General features: G+C 33.6%; 1 protein-coding gene across 6 annotated transcripts in view; it reads right to left on the bottom strand.

Annotated features, from left to right (window-relative positions):
* Positions 1-23670, bottom strand: part of LOC126745280 (serine/arginine repetitive matrix protein 1) — a 233240-nt gene that overhangs the window by 21217 nt on the left and 188353 nt on the right. For 5 of the 6 annotated variants that reach the window (XM_050453046.1, XM_050453045.1, XM_050453041.1 and 2 more), the window contains 4 exons: positions 12912-13196; positions 12352-12772; positions 8217-8365; positions 4495-4660 (listed from right to left, as the gene is read on the bottom strand). In XM_050453046.1, the coding sequence (XP_050309003.1) occupies positions 4495-4660; positions 8217-8365; positions 12352-12772; positions 12912-13196 (1021 nt within the window). The remainder of the gene's footprint in view (positions 1-4494; positions 4661-8216; positions 8366-12351; positions 12773-12911; positions 13197-23670) is intronic. The other variant, XM_050453047.1, reaches the window with a different exon arrangement.

Below are 23670 nucleotides of genomic sequence, written 5' to 3'. Positions count from 1 at the left end.
TGTGGACTGCGAGGGATTCGTGACGCATATTGCAGGCATGAAGTGGCAGCATTCCAACAGACCTGCATTGCTAAATAAGGGGACCATCTGGTACACAGATGGCTCCAGAATGAATAACAGAGCTAGATCACGGCTTTGTGGTGGGATTCCACATACCAGTAAGGCATACTCGCTGGGGGAGCACGCCACTGTCTTCCAGGCCGAAGTATTCGCTGTATTAAAATGCGGACAGAAAATCCTAAGCTGCGGACACCGCAATACAGTCGTATCAATATGCTGGGACAGTAGAGCTGCCATTAAGGCTATCACGGCTGTAAAGGCAAGCTCCAAGTTTGTACTAGAGTGCATAAAAGTCCTGAAAAAAACTGGTGCAGGTTGGCTGCAGGGTCCAGCTCGTCTAGATACCTGGCCACGCAGGCCATGCAGGTAATGAGGAAGTGGACTCTCTTGCCAGACTGGGATCCGCGAATGTGCCGATGGGGCCGGAACCCATAGTTGGTATCACCAAATGCGTTGCGGTCGCGTCAATGAAGGGTCTGCTGGACAAGTAGACCCACCGAAGATGGACTGAGTCCCTTGGTATGAGACAGGCCAAAGCGCACATAGGTGGGCCCTCTGCCTGTCTCACCAAAAATCTACTACGCCTAAAAAGACGCGAAATTCGGCTAGTGACAGGTCTTTTAACCGGTTACTGGCACTTAAGAAGCCATCTCCATACTATCGGTTTTGCGGATAACCCGGAATGCCGATGGTGCTGTAAGGAGGATGAAACCGTTGACCATGTAGTCGGGAAGTGCCCAGCACTCACGTTCGCCAGGTTCAAATACTTGGGTAACACTTTTAGTGTACCGAGTGACTTTAAGTCCTTCAGACCAGAGAGCCTTATCGGTTTCTCTAAGGCCGTTGGGCTCTGGTAACCCCCAGTGGGGCATGACGGGTCTTGCCTGCAGCTGCCTTGGCAGCCCACTGTTTCGACAATTCAATTCATTCATTCATGCTGCAAAAACTTTTAAAAAATTAGGCTTGAATCTTGGTTAGAAAATTAGGCTCTGAAAATTAAACCTCTCAAACAAAATAATAACTTAAGGTAACTTTTGATTATCTTTTATATTCAACTTTTTGACAAATCCAAGCCAGATTTCCTTTTTTTTATAAATTTTTGCAACATTTTAGCAGATATTTCTAAAGAATTAAAGTAAGATATTTTAAAAACAGTGCGTTAAATTATAATTTTACAAGAGTAACTTTTTTTTTCAAATTAAATGGAGAATCTAACAGTTGACTTCTTATAAAAAAATATTTTATCACCTCGCAGATTTAAGACAAAAAAACCAAGTCCCGCCGTATATTACGCCACTGGAAATTTAAAAAAAAATTGACTTCATCAGTAATTGACAATTCACTACAATAACCTGCATGCAAAACTTAATTAAAATTGAGCTGGTAGTTGACAAAGTTATAATAAATAAACAAATAATTATTCTTAACTTTAACACCCTGTATCTTTGTTATTAAACATCTCTAAAAAAATGTATATTGAAAGTCTATTTCTTTTTCGATTCTCTATCACATATTAAAATTAATGACGTTTGAACTGGACCATAAATAATAGTTTATAATATAACTGCAGATTCCTTTAAAAAAAGGAAGAGGTTAAGATAAATTTTCCTAGTTCGAAAGTCAAAGACAACCGAAAAACACGGTGATAAACTTGTAATTTTTGTAAATTTTAGCCATAAGTTCATCATGGATTCATTCGTTATTAACAAAACTTGAACAGTGATTTTTTTTAAAAACAATTCTTAAAATTCACTTTTTTTTAAATTATTACCAGTAAATTTTTTTTAATTCGGTAAGTTTTTTAGGTTTTGCATAATTTAATTATGCTATGTGCACACAGTTTTGCTTTTAAAAAAGGTAGTCCTCAAAGATAACGCCAGGATTAACCCTTTTTGAGATATTTACATTAAAAGTTTTCAATGTCTACAATGCATATTTTAAATGAAAAATTACATTACGCCAAGCCTACAAAAACGTTACAGAGTTTAAAAAAAAAATCAAAATTCTTGTAACGCTCTTGTAAATCTTGTTTAAAAGAGCAGTTTCAAGTTTTAAGACATAATTTTGTCTTCAAGATTATCATAAATGCCAAATTAAAGGGTCGCCAAAATAAAAGAAAGGTCAAAGATTAGTGGCAAAAAATTTAATTTTGTGAAAGCATGATGGAAAAAGCAAATAAATGTTTTTCTTTTTACTCATTACATGGAAAGCAAATACTTCCCTTGTTTAATATTGGTCTCGGGAAAATAAGCATATAAGTTTTAAATTGCGTACTCAGTATTCTCAAAAATTGAATATTTGGCAGGTATTTTCGGCTATAATATTATAAGGCCATTCTTTATTGATGTTTTTTTTTAAACTCCCAAAAATACCTTGAGCTGCTGCAAAATCAAGTTCTTCCTGCTATTCAAATCCTCCCTGATATAGACCTGGGATTGGTTTATTTTCAACAAGTCGACTCTCCTGCTCATAATGTGGTTATGTTAAATGAATTTGCAACAAGTACTTTTCCTGGCTATCTTATTAGTGAGACTGCTGATATTAAATGACCTTCTAAACCTGCAGATTTGTCTCTTTGACTTTTATCTTTGGGGCTATTTTAAGGAAGTTATTTATAAACACAAATTTAGGAGGCCAACAAATTTAGAGGAGTTGCGAGAGAAAATTACGAAAATCGATTTTATGGTAGGTTAGCTTATTTTTTACTCAAAGAATAAAGCTTGTTTAAGCCTTTTATTTAAAGAATTAAGTTTTGTTTAGTTTATTTTTAAGAGTTTATATATTTATTTTTCTAAGAATAATGCTTTAATTTTAATTCTATAATACATGTCATAATAAACATTTTGAATTACGAGTCTATATGGGATTTACACTGACGTATGTATGTGAAGCCTGCATTAAAAATATTTTTTTATAAATGTCTGAACGTAATATTCACGTAATATTTTATTGCAAGTAATGCAGTTACCCCCATTGAAACTAGATGCTTAATAACATCTTGCTAAAAAGATACGACGTATCAGGCGAGTAGCAGAGCGCACGAAATGGATGCGTACGCCTATTTATGGGTAATACTCGATACTCTAACCTGTATAGGAGTTACTATACTTATTATAGTTACTATGCTTCCTCTACTATTTTATTCTAGTAGATAGGAAAACTGATTTTAATAAAAAAATTAATTTACTGAGGATTACGTGTCATTCTTAGACGAGTCATTTTTAGTGGGATACCTATTAGGACATACTGATATATGGGTATCCGCTAATTAATACTACATGCAAACAGGTTACTTATCCAAGAATATTAAGATTAATATCAACTTTTGGATACTTATCTATATCTAAAAGTTGATACAGAGATACAGGGTGGTAGAGTTTAAAACTTATTTTTTCGTAAAAACTCAGAAAAAATCAAAAAAATTTCTACCAAACTTATTATATCATACAGGTATATTTTTAGATTAAGACTTTTATTTACTTTTTTCATAATCTTCATCTGGCGCCTTTCTTTCTTTCTCTTGGCTTCTCACTTTCATTAAATTATCGTGTAAAATATTCCAATCAGGGTATCATTATATTTTTTCGGGTTTTTAAATTAGAATGAAACTATGTTGCTTTGGAATATGTCTAATGCCTCTTTCATATTTAATGCTAACATTCAGATGTATGATAGGGCCCTCTATACACAGGATATGCAGCTCTATATAATATCATAAGATACCATATCAATACTTCCATTCAATTCTATAGTAGGATTTTATTTTTTTTTTAGTAGTGTATAGAGGTGCGATTTCCGATACTTAAAATAATAAACGAAAAGTTTTGATTTTGATGAAAAAATGGGGTAAAATCGTATGCATTTTTTTAGTTATTATGCTTTAACATAAAAGCCAGGCCCTTGACACATCTTTTTTTTCTTTTAGTGTGTACGCAATAAGCTATCTTAATAAATAAACATCAAATTATTACCGCCACTTTAATCACACTCACACACGATAAAATTTACGTAAATGACCTGGCAAAAGCAAGTAAAAATTGACAAAACCGCATCTGTGCATTTACTGTGCATAGCCTACATAGAAAAAACACTTAGTATTCTTGCTTTTAAGTAAAAAAGACAAAAAGACGTGACCTAACAAATTACGAAAAATACCACACACCGCGGTCTCTAAATTTCGCGTTAAAAATTACCAAAAACAATCAGTTTTTCGCTCTGAAGACCCTCCAAACATCATATTTTATGAAAAAAATATTACGGTTGTTTTAAAGTTTAAAACACAAAAATAAATTTTATGTGATTCATGTAAAATTAATTTGTGTACACCCAATATTACCACCTATAAACCAGATGAAAAGTCGACTAATTCAACACTCCCCCACCACATTTACTAACCTCGCTATGCCCCTAAATTCTACCAAAGATGGCACTTACCTTTGTACTGGTTGTCTGTCCATCGTAGAATGCCCAATATTTCCATCAATGACGTGTCCAGGCTGATAAGAGGGACTAGGAGACCGTTTAGCACGTTGCTGTTGTTTCGCTTTTCTCTCAGTACTGGCAGATCGGATTTTGTTGACTAGTTTACGAATTGACTGACCTTTTGTAAAAAATTCAATAATCATAAAAAGCAAATAATAATTTACTTATATTTCTAAAATTTTATAGAGAGCATTCTTTCCATAATAAAGAGGGTTAAAAAGAATTGGGTTATAAAAAGAAGAATTAGAAATTGTTGTGTTTATTAGAAATGTTTTTAATTCTCTCATAAAGATCTTTAAATATAGCAGCAGTTAATAGCCATGTAAATAAAAATTAGGAAAACCACTTACTTGAAACATCGATTCTGATAGAATAAAGAATACTGTATTAAATATTCTCTGTATATATTTAAACCGGTTGTATAATAAAGGTAGGTATGTTAACGATTAATTTATTTCAAAGGCATATTTGCCATAGTCAGGTGTGTTGTCGTTTTATGACAAAAATTTTATTCTACGATTTTTATGCTATATTCGTCATAAATCTTATGTTTTCTCAGAAACATTAGGAAAATTAAAATAAATCATTATTTAATTAAGGACTTAAAAATTTAAAAAAAAAATTAAGAAGTTAAAAATTATTGTTTTGTGAAGAAAAATCAGATATCAGTATTAGCAAAATAAATTAAGACAAAACATTTATAAACTGACCTTAAGAAATAATATTTTTGAAAATAGAGACGCATAAAAGTCCTTGAACTTTAAAAACCTTCAATTTTAATATGGTATTATTTAAGTAAACATAATACAGGGTGTTCATTTCAAAACTTCCCACAAGGATTTATCAAAAACCACTGTTTAAAAAAAAACGCCGAAATACGTCAAAAGGTTTATCAAGGGGGACAACTTTCTAACATAAAATTACTTCACCCTCTGCCCCCCAGGGGGTTCCCCTTAAACATTTTAAATGGCAAGGGGTATCGAGTAATAGCTTGTTTACAAGGTCTTTCGAGGTCTTTTATTTTGACGTTTGATTTTTTTAAATCGGTCGATTCGTTTTCGAGAAAATTAGAAAAATCTTTGTTTATCTTAATTTGTTCATATAGAAAACAAAAACATGAAAATATCAGTTTTCATTTCAATAAGTGTTCAAAATGTTGCCCGTTTTTGGCCAAACAATGATATAGGCGATGTTCAAATTCCTGGCGGACATTTTCAAAAACATGTTGTGTGGGATATCATGGCAGCTGTCGATGATGCGTTGACGAAGTTTATCCAAACTTTCAGGTTGGGGAGTAAACACAATAGATTTCAAATAACCCCATAGAAAAAGTCTAACGGCGTTATATCAAGAGATCTAGCAGGCCATTCTATAGGCCCCCTTTGCCCTATCTATTTATCTGGAAACTCGTCGTCTAGCCATTGCCGAATGGGAAGAACATAGTGAGGAGGAGCGCCGTCTTGCTGGAAATATATTTCAGCCTCATAAAGTATAGGGTTTCCATCATCATCAATTAGGTTTTCAATGGATGGTATTTTACAACATATCCAAATAAATGTCTCCATTTAAATTTCCGTTAATAAATAATCACTTTATTTCCTAAAATGCCTGCCCATACATTAATTTTTTGAGGGTACTGGGTATGGCCTTCTACAAATGCATGAGGATTTGTATTATATTTTTTTTATTATTTGTATATCTGTATTATTTTTTATTTTGATTTTTTGATTTGATTTTTTGGCGAATTTTGGATGAAGCCGCTTAAGTTGAAGTTTTGAGTCATTTTGGAATAAATCCTAATACTTCATTACGCAAAATTGTTGCTGCCACTGGTATTTCATTAGGCTCTGTTCACACAGTTACCAAACTTCATAAATTTCATCCATTCAAAATGAAAATATTGCTTAAGAGTTAACCGAAGACGAATTCGATAGGCGAGTTGAGTTTTGTGAAAAAATGACCGAAGCGATTAATGATAATACTATTTATGTAAAGAATATCTGCTTCAGCGATGAATGCACATTTTATCTAAATGAATTTGTTAATAATCATAACTGTAGATATTGGAGCAATGAAAAGGATGTTAAGAATATCAAGGGATAAGACCTCTAGTGACCAACAAGGCAGTTATGGAGAGAATAAGAAATGAATTGAAAGTAGTGAATACCATCAAGAAAAGAAAGCTCGAGTACCTCGAACATATTATTCATTTATTTATTTATTTATTCAATCAATATACGGGAAACCCCATTTTACAAAAGATTTGGTTACAATATTAAATAAAGTAAAAGATGTATAATTAACATAATAAAAGTACTTTCACGAACATAATTAGACAGTCTTCAAAACATATACACAAGAAATAAACACAATAAGAAAACAATAAATTAAGATATTTGACCCAGTTGACCAATAAATCCAGAGAGTGAGCTTGCAAATGGATCAAGTTCAGGGTGAGAGTTTAAATAGGCAAGACTACGACAGATTGAAGAATGTAAAGAATAGGTGGAGTGACAGATTGGTAAAGCAAACAGTTCATGTCTCCTTAGGGTGCGTGTAGGGACCTTTAAATTAAAGTTGTTGATGAGAGCAGGGCAATCAATAAGCTCATGGATAACCTTATACATAAAGCTGAGGTCACTTTGAATCCCTCTAGATTCCAACGATTGAAGTCCCAATATTGCCTCTATGTCAAGTAGGTTATCCTGCATATTCAACTTGTAGGAACAGTACCGGGTAAACCTCTTTTGGACTCTTTCAAGTTGCATTTTGTGACAATTATAAAAAGGAGACCAAATGATCGAGGCATACTCTAAATGACTTCTAACTAATGAACAATAAAGTATCTTCAAAGTAGATATAGACATGTCACGACAAGTTCGTAAAACAAAACCTAACATCTGAGAGGCCTTCCCCTCCACAAGATCACAGTGTTCCCCAAATTTGAGCTGAGTATCAAAGACTACTCCTAAATCCTTCATTGAGTCAACAGAACTAAGTACTATGTCATCAATAGTGTATATATTATTCATTTTATTTTTAAGTCTAGAGAATCCAATTGAGTAGCACTTACTTATATTTAAAGAGAGATCATTCATATTAGCCCACTTTACAAAAGAAGTAAGATTGTGTTGTAAGATATCAGAGTCCCGCTGTGACTTAATAACACGGAAAAGTTTCAAATCATCTGCATATGCTAAGTAATCACAGTCAGTTAAACACGTTACAAGGTCAGTCAGAAATAAATCAAATCAATCAAATTTTTATTGAATATTTTGTGATAAATTGAATTGAATAATATTATGAGGGTTGAAAGCAAATATCACCATTTAAAGTCCGTTCTCCAAAGGAAAGTTTATGGCGAAAGACCAAGAAAGACGGAAAATATCGTGGCTTAAAAACTTAAGAACATGGTTTTAAAAATCTACTACCGAACTATTTAAAGCAGATGTGAACAAGGTCAAGATATCCAGGATGTTCGCCAAAATTCGGATCGATTAGGCACTTGAAAGATAAATATGAAATATCTGTAATATTTTAGAATCTTGAGGATGACATAGAGGCCAAAACATCCACATAAGATAAGACCACATATGTGGCCTATATAAGGATGTTTTACTATTTTTTCCTCAGCTTAAATTTAACTATCATTGGTGATTGCAAATCAAGCTTACCTATAATATTGCCACTTTTTTTATGAGTCGGAGTCTCAGCAGCGAACCTCGTCTTTTGATACTGCTTCTTCTCTTCCCTGGAAATCGGAAGGGGGCTAGGGGGAGAATAATCGGGTGGAGGTTCTTCCACACGTTCGATTCGATCATCCCTGAAAACGAAATAATATTTGTGATTATTAAAGTAAAAGATATAATAGTTTTTTAACTCAGCCTTAATCTAAATTTAAATAGACAGCAAGATAATATGTAAATATTAAATCGCTAGTTCATTGGTTTAGACTGAAATTATTTAGAAAACCTAGAAGATATTAATTTCTACATTAAAATCGGCAGGTGAGAGTAAGCACACCATTGCTGCCTACCCAGTTTAATTTATAACCTTTTAATATTTACTCAAATCACACGACAAATATACTTTCCATGAATATTTTCATGAATTCAATTCCAACCTCTCCATTTACAACTGATTAATTTAATAGATAAACCAGTTATTAAGAATAAAGAAAACTTAATAAAGACAACCTCTGTGTCCTCCTTTTACGTATAATGGTTTAATGAACTTTAATTTTTGTTTGTGTAACGAAAAGCTAAAAAACACTTCCCAACAACCCTGGAATCTATGTTGCCTGTTTTAAATGTTGATTTATAAGGTCGTACAAGACATCTATTTGAAAACAACAATAGCTTTAAATTACCTTTAGCTAACAGAGATTTATGAAAGTAAGCAATATAAATCTTTTCGTAGTTTTCCAGTATGTTGTGAAATATATGTTATACGGGATAATAAGATGTTACTCTAATGTAAATTCCTATACTTTATTCAAATTAATTTATTTTGGAATCTTTATGTCTATGCAACTAATAATTGTCATATCAAATAAATATTTTGAGGAACTCTCCCTTATTTACCCCACTGTGCACTTAATTAGTCAAATTAATCTATGGTTCAATTTTTTGGCTATTTTAAACAGATTAAGATTTCTAAACAGATTTCTAGAAATTTCAGTTACTTGGAATAAATTGAAATAATTTTTTAACTACTTTTAGACCTCTATAAGGTCATTGAGGGTAACTTAAAATAATTGACTAAAAATGCGACTTAATTTTTTGGCAATTCTGGATATGTTCAGAGATTTATTCCAGACATTTGAATCCCTTGGAGTGCTTGGATTTATTTTTTAAGTAGTCTTAAATAGAGTAATCTGATTTCTTCTACGACGTGATTTTTTGGTTAATTCTAAACATTTTAACGGTTTTTTTCCAGACATCTGACCTCATCAAAGTTTTAACAATTCTAAGGTCAGCAGCAAAAAGAGCCTTTGAAATAAGACCAGTCCAGAAGCTGCTAAATGACGATCCTGATCGTATATTAGAATTTGCGAAACCATGATAAATTTGGTTAATAATACTTTTAGACTGGCTGTTAGTTTCATACTAAGCCACTTTTGTACACGCCGTTGTAAAGTTTAAGCCAATCTCAATGTCATCTTTGCAAATATCTATCGCAAAGCTTTTCTTTTTAGGTATTGTGTGTGCTGGAATTATTAGAGATCGATTTATTCGCCCAATATTTTTATAACAATGGTACTGTCTTAAAACATTGAATATACTAGAATAAAGATTTGCTGCTTTGGATTGAGCGCAACATCTACACAGGGGATATTTTGTTGATAAACATGCTTAGTATCCCATGTTGCCAGTGGTTATTCAATTTTAACAGAAGAAAAGTGATGTAATAAATTACTATAGTTAGCAGAAACTGAGTTCCATTCTTTATTATAAAGCAAAAGAAATAGTGAAACTTTTATAACCAAAAGTATTTTGTACTATATTTACACTAAACACTAATAATAATTAATATTTTTGATCTGGATTCTTTAAATCACCAAATTTTCACACACAGCAGCAACGCTGTAGATTTTGCCCAGAAATATTCTCGCAATAAAGGTATTTGGCAACTGCCCTCGTTTTTTACTTTTGGATGCTGCACCTTTCGTACACTATTAGTAATAAAAAGGATGTTTTGAGTGGTTCCAGTGTTTAAACTCCCTTTTTGATAAAAAATTATAAAGAAGTCTGAAGTGGGTCACATTTATTGGAAAAAAGGAAATTCAAATCGTTCCTTTTACAGTGAGTATTGGATACTAAAATATTAATAAAAATGTGTAATTAAGTATATTATTATAATCTAGCAAGTTTATTGCTTAATCAAACCCGAAATGCCACAAAATTAATGTGTGCAAAAATGAAGGTAGTACCTGGTCGATATCCAGCGACCAAAATTGAGAACGTAGCATATGTAGATTGCCAGCAATATATTTATAGTAGGCGCCCATTATTATTTAATCAATATAATGCCAGTTTCTCCTGGAATTCCCAAGGGATTTTAATATTTTTTTGTCTAGATATTAACAACGGATAACTAAATGGGTTTATAGTGGGTATGAACCGCGACAAACTAAGGAAATTACCTAAAAGGTTAACTTCCAATGGATTTGAATTAAACTTTTTTCTTTTTGATTTGAGATGGTTGCAAATCTCTACAAACGAAAGCTTTTTTATTAAAAATTATTGAGTTAGATTATAAACGGCTATAACTGTCAAAGGATATGGATAAAATGTTTCCTTATAGCCGTTAGGAGTTATAGCCCTTTATTATTTTTAATATCTATCATTTTAATAATTTTTTACCAAAAAACTTTTGTTTGTAGAGGTTTGCAACCATCTCAGATGCGCTTAGATATTTATTATAGAAAAAAGATTAAATCAAATCCTTTGGGAGCCTTTAACATTCAACTTTTTAAGCAATTTTCACAAAAAAAGGTTTAGAACCACTATAAATCGATTTAGTTATTAATTGTTAATATCTAGACAAAAAAATATTAAAATTCCTTGGAAATTTTAGAAAATACGGGCATTATATCGATCAAATAACAGCGGGCGCGGACTATAAATAGGTCGCTGGGAAACGACATATGCTGCGTTCTAAATTTTTGATTGCTGGATATTGATCGGGCTAATATCGGGCTATAAAATGCTTATGGAAGACTAGATATGGAAAACTATCTAGAAAAACAACACAAAATGGCAATATCGGATACGTGCATTGTAAACATAGAGGTATTCTACGTTGCCAAGTTGCTTTTTTTCATTGACTTTTTTTTGTCAGGAATCTTTTTTTTTATTCTAAAAAATTTGTTGATTACTCTCAAAGTACATATTATTAGTCAGCAAATAAACGACACTTCTAAAGAGTACATTTTTTACCTGTTACAAAATACAACACATTAAAAAAATATGTAGTGGATTTAGACAATTATATATTGAATGAAAAATTAGAAAGTCGATTTGACATCATTGTCTGAGAGATGGTGAACTCAAACAACTTCGCCTATGGTTTGCAGCTAGGCTTATTCTAGGCATTCAATGTTCTAAGGGTACTGTTGACAGATATCTTACAATTTTAGAAAATATATTGGTACCAGAAATAACTCGATTATTTTTTATTGACAATGGAAATTTTGACGAAAGATTCTATTTTTAGCAAGATGGCGCACCTTCTCATTAGGCTGCTAATCTACGACAATCATCCTGCAATAAATAGATTGGACGGAGAGGGACAATTAGATATCCATCAACGTCTGACTTTACTCCCTTAGATTTTTACCTTTGGGATTATCTTAAAGGTAAAGTCTATGCTACAGCGCCCAGAAATATTAAAGAATTAAAACAGAGAAATAGAAACGTCGATATTAAAAGTAATAAAAATTTCTTTTTAAAAAAAAATTACTTTTCATCTTCTTTTTCATTTAAAATGAAGGGTTATTATGTTCCACAAAGCAAAATACACCGTCAATTTCATTTTTAAAAGAACTTTCCAACAAGAAGCATCATCCCATTTAAAAAAAAAATAAATACCGTTACACCCTTTCGGAGGGGTTAAAAAATGCTCTTTTTTATAAATTTTTAAAGGCGTTAAAAAATCTTAATAGACTTGCTTTTGCGTTTCTCTAAAATATTCTTTTTTAAGAGCACTAGCGAACTTATTCTATATAGTCTCCACCCTGTATATTTCATGAATAAAATTGTGCAAACATGCTTTCCACTTCTTTTGGTCTTAAACAAGCATTCTTACCTGGAGTCATCTAGCTTCCCTGTAGATCTATATCCACTATCATACCGGATACGTCTATCCACAAACTTCTCTCTCCGATCTGCATTTTTCGTTCGTTGAGGCGGAGTTGGTGAATCATTAAAATCCCGTACAGGTGGTGAAGGTGAAATTCGTGTCGGGAGTCTTCCATAATCAGGACTGGGGGAATGTTGACGTCCCCTATAGTCCGGACTAGGTGAGCGAACAGGTCGTTCGTTCCCGTAATACGGAGAAGTGGGACGAGCCTGATATAAAGGAGAAGTCGGACGAGCCTGATATATAGGCGAAGACCCTCGTTGATAAGGAGATGATGACGCTTGGTTGTACGGGGTCGGGGGCTTTTGACTGATAGAGGAGACATAATGCGGTTGGTGTGGATGGCGTTCGGGCCAATCGGAGATGCCTTGAAAGAAATTTCATTTATTTCTTTTAAACTTTTTAAATTAAATATTTTCAAGTTAGTCATATTATATACACAACATGCAACCAAAGAAGAAGAGAGGGAAGAAAGAGAAAGAAACAAAAGCTACTTAATAGTTTACCTTTAAAATAACCATCATTGTGGCCGTTTCTATCTCTTTCCGGCTCATACAGGGGCGTATTTACACAAGTCCTTGGGGGACTCTTAATAGTAACGTTAAAAAAGTTAGTTTTTGGGGGATGCTCCTCGTCGTCTAATGTAGAGTTGGTAGATTCTGAACCGAAATGGTGTTCCAGCCATTTGGACGTTTCGTGTTTTCTTGCTTCCTCTTCAGCGTCAAAGTCTAGGGGTCGTCGCGTTAGAGCATCTTTACGATCTAAAAGGGTTTGCTGTAGATTTTCGGGTCCTAAAATGATAAATTGGTTGCAATTTTTTTGCAGTCCTGGATTCTAAACGCTTTTCTTGTATGGATCATAAATATGTAAAAAGTAAAGTTCGTTTGTATTTATTAATTTCTAACCTGCCAATGCTTGCATTGCTACAGCTTAAATAGAGGACTAATATATATTCAAAGTTTTTATATGCTTTTTGTGATTAATGAAACTCCTGCTTAAAATGGTGTAATTTTTTATGATAAATATTGAAAATTATTATACAGGATCTTTTTTTTTGCTTTAATTCTGACATATTCGAATTCAATAATAGCTGTTTTTATTGTAACGACACCCGTATATTTAACACCACTAATACATAGATGTTATACTTATATTTGTCTATCTAATAAATTAGTAAAACCGAAATATAAATAATAAATAAGCACCTGAATAACAATCATTAGAAATTCAAAAAATTGACATTTAAAGAACGGACTTTTATGCACTATGTAAAAATCTATTCGACGAATATAAAAGCTTTTTAATTGATTTAAAAAATCTCGAAGAATCAGGTCCAATTTTCGAACTTCTATTGCCTATAATTTTATTTCAAATTTAGTTTGACATTTCGGTTGGTAGTTGTATTGGGGTAGTGTTTGGGCTGTGATCTAAATGGACTATGTAAAAGAAATCGGGATATTAGACGTCGCGGATAACAATGTTTTTGCCTAATAGAGTGTTTGATGTTTGGAATTCGTTACCCGTAGATGATCTGATCCTTCTGTAAACTGTTTTAAGAATCGTCTGGATAAATTAGACATGTTTAGTGTTTAAATTTGGAAGCTGACATTTGAAGATTTATTAAAATATATTGTAATGCCTACTTAGTTCATAGAACTAATAATTATATCTCCAACCTTTATCAAGTGTAAACTAACAAGAACTATTCTTGGTACTAGCTTAGATACACACACCTCAGTGTAACGTCCGGTCATGTATGGAGTGCATTGGAGTATCCTGACAATATGGTCTTCAGATGTTAAGAGCACTCGGCTGCCTAAGGATTCCTTGATTTTTCGTGACATAATTTTGCTTTCGGAAAGTTCTTTTCTTTCAATGTTGCTTTTTGCACAAACTCTTTGCTACTGTCCAATGTATATTGTAGCTATTAAACCAAGCGTACTCTGCTATTCCTGATCTGGAAACTTTTCCTGTTCGGGTTCACTTTCGATGTTTTTTTGTTCTGACTTCCACTAGTTGCTTTTTTTCGCCTATTCATGACTCTCCACATTCAAAGGAAATTTGGTATACGCAGTTCTTGCTGTCCAGTAAGAAATCTGGCTTGGTCTTCGATACTAAACCTTGTATAGTTCTCTTCAAAGTGAAAGCAATCTTGATGTTGAAATTTGTGGCAATTCGGTTAATTTTATCTGTTCCCTTCATGTACAGAATCGTCAAAAATCTAAAAGGATTCTCCAGTTGCCGTAGCTCTTTCTAATAGACTTATGATACCCGTTCTGCTGAATGTCCTTGGTGATATTTTCTATTCAATATTGAGGTTAACATTGTTGTTGCGTATTATGGCTGCCATCCTATATGATTTCCACCTTTGTTAAACAAGGATAAATGAGGATGAACGAGGATAAACATCAAGATTCTGTCACGGGATAAGTGCAAATTACCCATTATAATGGATTCAGAAAATTTCAACAACAAGATGTAAGTTCCGAATAAAGGTGAATACAAACTACTAACCAAAAATCCTATATTAATGGTAAAAACAAGAATTTACAGGGCTTCTAAAACGTATTCTGCTTATCGGTCTTATGCATTATGGACGGAACTCACTTCACGCTATAGCAAGTCACCAAATTTCTACGGCATTTCTAAAGTACACAAAGAAGGGATGTCTTTGCTACCCAAAAAAAGCGCCAACTTCGGAACTTGGCTAACTCATGTTAAACATCATTCAGCCACTACAAGGGAAAACGGATTCCCTTGTACAAAACTTTGCTTATTTCATCGAACTCCTTTAGTTCACTAACATTAGACCCACCGATAAGCTAGTAAGCTTTATTGCTTTAATTGTTATAGTCTTTATATAAGTATGCTTAACAGAGAAAGCCTTGCGATAATCAGAGAAAAACTCAGAGATGACGGAACACTTGCAGGACGCACTGAACTTCAACTGGGGGGAGTGAGGGACCTTTTGAAAGTTTGTCTTCTCAACTCAAAAATTTGTCAGTTGCGAAGACTTCCACCATATTCATACGAAGTGGTTTAAAAAGCATGTTATAACAGCTTCGTAAGCACTTTTAAGGTGTGGCTTAGATATAACGATAACACATTTATTATATGAGACAAAGGCGATACAGGGCTAGCAAACTTTGTAGAGCACATCAATAATCAAGTTCACTATGAAGTTGAACACTGCAATGCCTTTCGCAAACGAACTCATTAAAGATAATACCTATAGTACCACTCCAATTATTTGGGTTCAACCAAGATGAGAACCAATAAAACCCTGTATAGAAAGGCAGCCAGCCTCAACAACAATGTTGACAATAGGGATTTCCCTATATTTCCCCATTTATTTGATTTTTTCTAAATAGAAAACATCACCAAAGACCTTCAGTAGCACGGGTATTAATCAAATAAATAAAGACAACTAATAGAATAGCAGCAAAGAAAACCAGGAAAAAACCCACAGCAATTAGAGGATCCTACAGGTTTTTTAAAGATTCGATGCATTTAAGAAACATCGAAGAAAATCAGGATAATTTCCAGAAAATTTAACATCAGATTGACTTTACTTTGAAAACAACCATAAACGCATTTAGTATCGCAGACCAAGCCAAAATGCCTGCTAGACACCAAGAACTACGTATATCAAATCTTCTGTGAATGTAGAGGTTGAGATAGACAGACTTTCAAGAACATTGAAAGTGGATCAGGAATAGCAGAACACGCTTGATCCAATAGTTACAACATATATTAGACAGAAGTTAATATAAAATCAGCGGTTGGAGGAACACAAAGTCAATGGTCTTAGATTATGTTAATTTTTTCAAAAACTATTACACGTGTTTCGCGCTAAGGCAACATCTTCAGTTTTGAAACCGTATTTAATGTGAACGTCAGCAATATTTTTTATGTATTTATTTTTTGTTTTTGTTTGAACTTAAATGTTTGTGGTGTTAAACGAATAGCTTTACCGATCTCATGATGCCTTAGGATGAAACACATGTAATAGTTTTTTAAAAAATAAACATAATCTGAGACCATTGACTTTGTGTCTCTCCAATCGCTGAATTTATAATAACTTCTGTCTAATATATGTTGTGGCTATTGGATCAAGCGTGTTCTGCTAATGCTGATCTAGAAATTTAAAAACTTTTTGAATTTGAAGAAGTTAATATTTTGTGCAAGGAGTAACATTGGAAGAAAAGAAGATTCCTAAAAACAACTTATATTACGCAAAATTCAATGGAATATTCAGCCAACCCAATGTTGATATTCCCAACATCGGAAGATCCTTACTGTCAGGATATTATAAGATATAATCAATTTCACACATGACCAGTCATAACACACCTCTAGTATACAGGGTAATACAGATGCTGATCTTTAAGGGTGTTAATCCTCAGATGATCTTAAGAAAACAAAAATCGTTTCTTCATCATAAATTTAATAATTTTTTAGATATATATTTAAAAAATTTAGAGCACAACTTCTGGGTATCAACAGCCATTTTTTGATGTAGAACATGTAAGACGTGAATTTATTATAGTTATTATATTTTATCTGGTTTTTGTCGATCATCGAAAATTAATAAAAAAAGGCAACGATAACTGATCGGAATGTTAAGGGCTGACATGTAAAGATAAGGACGATCTGTGAGAATCTTTAAGTTTTATGATTTTAAGAGGTTTTTCGGAGATAACAAAATAAACAGAAATAGCACTTACTAGTACTTATGCGGGTAAAAAGGTCACTTCGGAGAAAGTTATAACACAGATTTAACTAGCTAACGTGCTGACAGATGTTTACCAGAATTCTTTTAAGGGATATTTCTAATATGATCCTTTTTAGATTTCAGTTCGATGGTAACTTTACTCGAAAACAGTCGTGGAGCAGTGCCCACTTGTTCTCCCGTAATTTTTCTCTAGTGTTGTGGTTAGTGCCTTTATTGAACTATCAAACCTGTCAAATTACAAAGGTGAGAGTTTTCACTGAGCAATGTTTTACCTTATGTTTTTCTTATTATTTTAATCATTATCAGTATAAAGAAAGTAATACTTAAATGCGCATCCTTCCGTATTAAGTGTAGTGTCCTGATACCTTGGTACGTAAAACAACGCTAGCTAGTGTAAGTAGGTGCTTGGTACTGGTGCAACCCAGAGTGTTTTGGCACCTGGGATTATTTTGTAGACTGTGTAATTGGCCATAACATCAGTGTGTTGTTTTGTGGAATGCTTGCTAGCACTATCCCATCAACATAATTTCTAATGCTGGACATTAGGTTTTATTCTGCCTGGATTGGAGAACAACTCTTTAACAAGGTCTACTGATGTCTATAATTTGAAGGATGTTAGTATTATTGATAGTTTTATGATATTGTGTACAGGTGCTATAAACCTGAAATGTGTAAACGTATTTTAATTATATTTAACATTCTATAAACTAGGGTAAAATATTTGCTCACAGGTACCTTTTACTTTTTAGGTATGTAGTATCGTATCATTTCATATCAATGATCTCGAATCCTGACGTAAGCAATACATCTATCATTCTGTCTTCTTACACGTTCCAAATATACACCACAAGTTACTGTAAGTACATTTATCGTTTTGCTACTGTTTGAAAGTTTACTGTTTACAAGTTTATTGTTGTAATACATCCTGACAAGATGTTGTACATACAGTGTGGTGACTTTAACTGGAATAAATTCAGTTAAAACTAATCAAATTTTATCTCGCAAAATTCCTGACACCCGTCGATTTTTGTTTATTTTTTTTTCACATTTTAAGATAGTTTTTGTATTTTTTCACCTACAGGGGGGATCCAAATTAACCCAAACTTTTTTTTCAAATGGAAAGCCACATTTTTTAAACTCTCATTGAAAAGAGCCCCTTTTCCTGATTAAATTGCCCTATTTACTTTTGTGATTATCTAAAGGAGAAATACGAAAAAAAAAACCATTAAATTATTAAAAGTCTCGAAATATTTTGTGTTGGTAAATTTTTGGCGTGTTTGTTTATTTTATTGGTATCGAGACATTTCCTGACATTGTTGTAGTGTCACTGTTAAAGTGAATTTCAACCAGTTGTTAAATAAGTTAATTTATATTGAAAAAATGCCTTATTTATCCGAATCCCACAAGATTGAAATCTTAATGATGATTGGTTGTGGGAACAGAAGTCGTATTCAGCTAGAGGTTGTCCACTTATTCAGGCAGAAATATCCAGATTTGCCATTTGGATGTTTCAAGACATAGGTCTTCTAAAATCGATGAAAACACCCAATTAAATGTATTGTTAGCGATGGAAGAAAATCCGGTAACTGCAGCCAGAAGAGTAGCTCGCGAAAACTCTATTCATCATAAATCTGTGCTAAAAATTTTAAAAAGTGCAAACAAACGACCTTATAAAATGCAACCCGTTCAAGAGTTATTGGAAGACGATCCAGATCGCAGAGTTCAGTTCTGTGAATTAATGATGAACGCCATTGACGAAAATCGCATATCTTCGGAGTGGATCCTTTTTTCTGATGAGGCTACATTCACCCTAAATGGCCATGTTAATAAGCAGAACTGTCGCTACTGGTCTGACGAGAACCCACACTGGGTAAGGGAAACTAATACACAATATCCCCAGAAAACTAATGTTTGGGCTGGCATAATTGGCAGGCAAGTTATAGAGCCCATATTCTTCAATGATACTTTAACTGGGGAAAGATATCTAGAATTTCTTAAACATGAACTAGTTCCAGTCTTACGTTCCTTATACCCGAGTACCCGAGTCAGTTGGTTCCAGATTTGTATGATGAAAGAATCTGGATGCAACAAGATGGTGCTCCCCCACCTTATGCCCGTAATGTACGCCAGTATTTAGATGACAATTTTCCAAACAGATGGATTGGTAGAAGATGTGCAATCGAGTGGCCAGCACGTTCTCCCGATCTCACCCCACTTGATTTTTTTCTGTAGGGACATTTGAAAAGTCAAATTTATATGAGCAAACCAGGAAACCTAGACCAACTCAAAGAACGTATTAGGCAAGAAATCCGACAAATATCTCCAGAAGTGTTAGAAAATGTCAGATACGAATTTTGTTATCGTTTTGGGCTTTGCCAAGAAGTAAATAGTGCCCATTTTGATATTTTATACATTAAACGCAACTTTTAATAATTTAATGTTTTTTTTTTCGTATTTCTCCTTTAGATAATCACAAAAGTAAATAGGGCAATTTAATCAAGAAAAAAGGGCTCTTTTCAATGAGAGTTTATAAAAAGTGGCTTTCCATTTGAAAAAAAAAGTTGGGGTTAATTAGGACCCCCCCTGTAAGTGAAAAATTAACAAAAATCGACGGGTCTTAGGAATTTTGCGAGATAAATTTTGATTAGTTTTAACTGAATTTATTCCAGTTAAAGTCATCGCACTGTATATTAAGATCAAATAAAAATAACTGGAAATATTATAATAAACCATCTCAAGAATTTAGGCCCTGACAAACATTTTTTTAACCAGTTTAACCAGTGACGTCCGTACAGGAACGTAGGCTAAATATTTTTGAAAAATAATATATACGCCAGTGCTTTTCCGTAAAATAAAAACAATTTTTTTTAATCCTCATTTATTTTAGGGCGAATTTGATTTCCTGATTTTTTTCGTCCAACATGCCATTGCCGCGAAAAAAAACACTTTTCTGCATTCAAAAAATCTTCTACAGCAAAAAAATGGGTGTTAATACTCAGAGGATGTATGCTAAATTTCATAAACATATCTTGGCTTTTCGGTCCAGACAAAGACTGAGGTCAATAAAATATACAACTTTATACAAGGTTTTTATATGTACTTGAATATAAAAACCTTGAAGTTATTTTTGATTAGAATTTATGGTTTAAAATCCATGAAAGCCAAGTTGTGCGAAGGTCAATTATTTAACTGAAAAATCTCTATAAAAATAAATGTATATTACATAGTTTCAAAATGTTTTTGTTAATTTATCCTGTAACTTATTTAAGCAATAATTTTAAAATTAGTTACTCAAAATATTACCAGGACACAAATTCATAATTGATTTACTCAAATTTTAATCAAAACTCAAGATGTACATTTTCTTCGTTAGCCTCTGGTAATAGTAAGGCTTAAGGATTTATTTTAGATATTTTTAAACTTATATACCTTATATGGTGTAGATGAACTGTATATAATTTTCCGTTTGCATGTTCGGTTAAGCAAATAGCTATGCTGCACTTCGTCAAGTGAAAACTAAAGGCGTATTAATTTATAAGAATAAGAAGCTCATAGGAAGTTATTGAAGTTATGATGAAGAAACAATTTTATTCTTCACATTCTAACACCATATCTCAGTTAAGAGGTTTAAGACAGCTTTTTTTAAACTTTCCTCTTAAAATTGCCTAAGGATTAACTTCCTAAAAGATCAGCATCTTATTCTGAAATACCCTATAATCCTGTAGACGGTTAGAGATACATACTAACCGACTATACATACTAACCTAACATTTTGCTAAATTGAAATTAAAGACAATAGAAGTTCACGAATTAGATTTTACACTTTACCAATTTCAATAACTATATTTGGATGTTTAGTTTAATGTAGGTCCAGTTTTAGAGGAGTTTAAAGTAAAGAATGTTAGAATGAAATATTTAAAGGTGTAGTATTTTTATAATTGAAGCGATTCAAATATAAAATTGTTACAACATCCAATTTTCCCAAAACTTATAATAAAAGTTATTTAATTTATATTTTTTTGATTTAAATTAATTTTTTTTCCTTGAATTTATATTTGGTGGTAAACAACTATTTTAATCAAAAAAACATCAGATAATCAGAGGTCAACGTTTTGTCTAACTTTTGTTTCTCCTTAAAAGTCATTATTTGGTTATTAGTAATGGTTAGAGTATTATAAGGTCGTTAGGTAACTGTTATTTAATATTAAGCACTATATATCTATTTAATAAAAGCTTTAACTTACAAACAATTAAATTGCTTAATGGCCATTAATAGGCAAATTACCACTAAGGTCTGTTATGATGTATTGTGGTCATAAAGAAAATATTGCTTATTGGAATGTATCATATACATTTTAACGTTAAAGTATTAATATTTACAGAACCTCTAATTTTTTATTACTTTTCATGATCCACCGTACATAGGCTTTTTAATTTACCTTTTATTAAACTTTTTCATATTTTTTTAGCAAACTACCAAAATATACAATAATTCTATTAAATTTTAATACCTCAAAAATAAATAAAACCGCAGCCGCAACCGATGAAAAAATAACATCGGTTTGTCTACATTTTTATGCACGCTTTAATCGAGCGGTAAATCATTTGTGGGTTTTCTCTCATCTCGTCGCAATAAAAATATTTTAGATTTATTGGCTCATTACACAGTTTTTGTTTTAGGTTCAATAAAAAGTTATCAGCTGAATTTAGCTGGCTCGGTGATTAAGAAAATGTCAACATCTTAGAACATTGAAAGGCCTTTCAATGTTCTAAGGTCAACATTTTTTATAAAATAAGCAGGTCCCCCCCTAGTGTTGGAAACAAGGCCGGTAAAATGTTCTGAAGAAAGTCTCAATAGTCGTTAGTTAGTGCTTAAAGGAAAACATGGAAGACAATTAAATTACTAATTATTAGTCCCCGCCAAATATAGAGCTGGCCAAACTAAGCAAATGCCAATGTCTAGGCAAATAGTATTCGGCATGCACTTTTTTACTTCTTGCACATATGAAGTATATAAGTTTTAGTTTTTATAGTTCTTCACATTTGTAAAAAGTAATTTGGCGCAATTTCATTTTGTGCTAGTATCTTCTCTTACATGGTTGAGGGTATACTATACGCCCCCACTCTCAATGCGCGGTCTTCACTGAGTCGGCCCGTCCTTTTAATAAAGGCTTGCACGTTGTCCCAGTCCAGATCTTTAAGATCTTCCCGCTAGAGTGTCGTTGCTCCATAAATTTTTACTTAGGCGACTCCACTTATCACAGATACCTAGTATGTTGTATGAAGTTTCCTTCCTTGTACCGCAATTCGGACAGAGTGGGCTTTCTCTTATACCAAGAAGGTGTAGATGCCTGTTTATACTGTTGTGCCCGGTCAGGATTCCCACCAAGTCTTTGATACTTTGTCGGGTCTTTGTTAGCAGTCGCCTTGCTTTAGAGCCGTCATGGTCTGGTATCATTGCCTTGGCCTGTCTACATCCTTCTGTCCTTCTCCAATTCTTCCTTGTTTTTTTTCCCAGGCCCAATTATTAAGTGCCTGGGAGATTTGTTTTTTGCTAAGACCGAGACAAGGTTCGGGGCCTACGAAGGGGTTAACGGAACCTTGTCTTGCCAGTTCGTCGGCCCGCTCATTGCTCTCAACACCTTGGTGTCCTGGGACCCACCTCAGTCTCATTTCCTTGTATGCTGCAAGCCTTTCCAATGCGTCTCCCCATTCTTGGACTAGCGCTTAGCTGGCCCTGGGTTTCTGAATCGCCTTGAGGGCAGCTTGACTATCGGAGTAGATGCAAATCCCCTCGTTACCTTCCAATGCCTCTCGTATGTTCGCTACTTCGTGTATAGCAAACACCTCCGCTTGGAAAACTGTAGTGTGTTTCCCTAGCGGGAAGGATTCCCCTGTGTTCGTTTCCATCCTGTACACTCCGGCTCTGGCTGAATTGGTGCTTTTCATCCATGATCCATCCGTGTACCAGGCCTGGAAACCACTTGGCTCTTTAACTTGGTTCGCCGACCATTCTTCCCTTGTCGGGATTTCGACTTGAAACCCCTTCTTTAATCTTAGTTTGCCACTTTCTGTAGTGCATCTGGATGTCAAAATTACTATGTTCTTACAAATCCTGAGAGCAATCGTCATATGGCCTTGTCCTAAGTGAACATTGCGCCACCCTCCGCTATCTCTCATCCTCTTATACGCCGCCATGGCACTCAATTCAGACTGGGAGGTCTGGTAGCCCAACAAGAATATTAAGTGGTGCCGCAGGTGTTGTTCTCATAGCTCCAGTAATTCTCAAGCAGACCAGTCTTTGCAGTCTGGTCAGCTTTTGGGCGTTGGTGACCTTCAATACGGCTGGCCACCACACCACGGATCCATACGAGATCCTCAGTCGTATGACTGCGGTATAAAGCCACTGGAGGACATAGGGTTTAAGACCTCATCTTGTACCTATTGTTCACCGTAATTGCCATATTAGGGCCGTTACCTTATTTGCTGCCTGCTCTACGTGAGTTTTAAACATGAGCTTGCTGTCTAAA

This window comes from Anthonomus grandis, chromosome 15, assembly GCF_022605725.1.
Source record: "Anthonomus grandis grandis chromosome 15, icAntGran1.3, whole genome shotgun sequence".
Lineage (NCBI taxonomy): Eukaryota > Metazoa > Arthropoda > Insecta > Coleoptera > Curculionidae > Anthonomus > Anthonomus grandis.
This window is presented reverse-complemented; position numbering and strand designations above follow the sequence as displayed.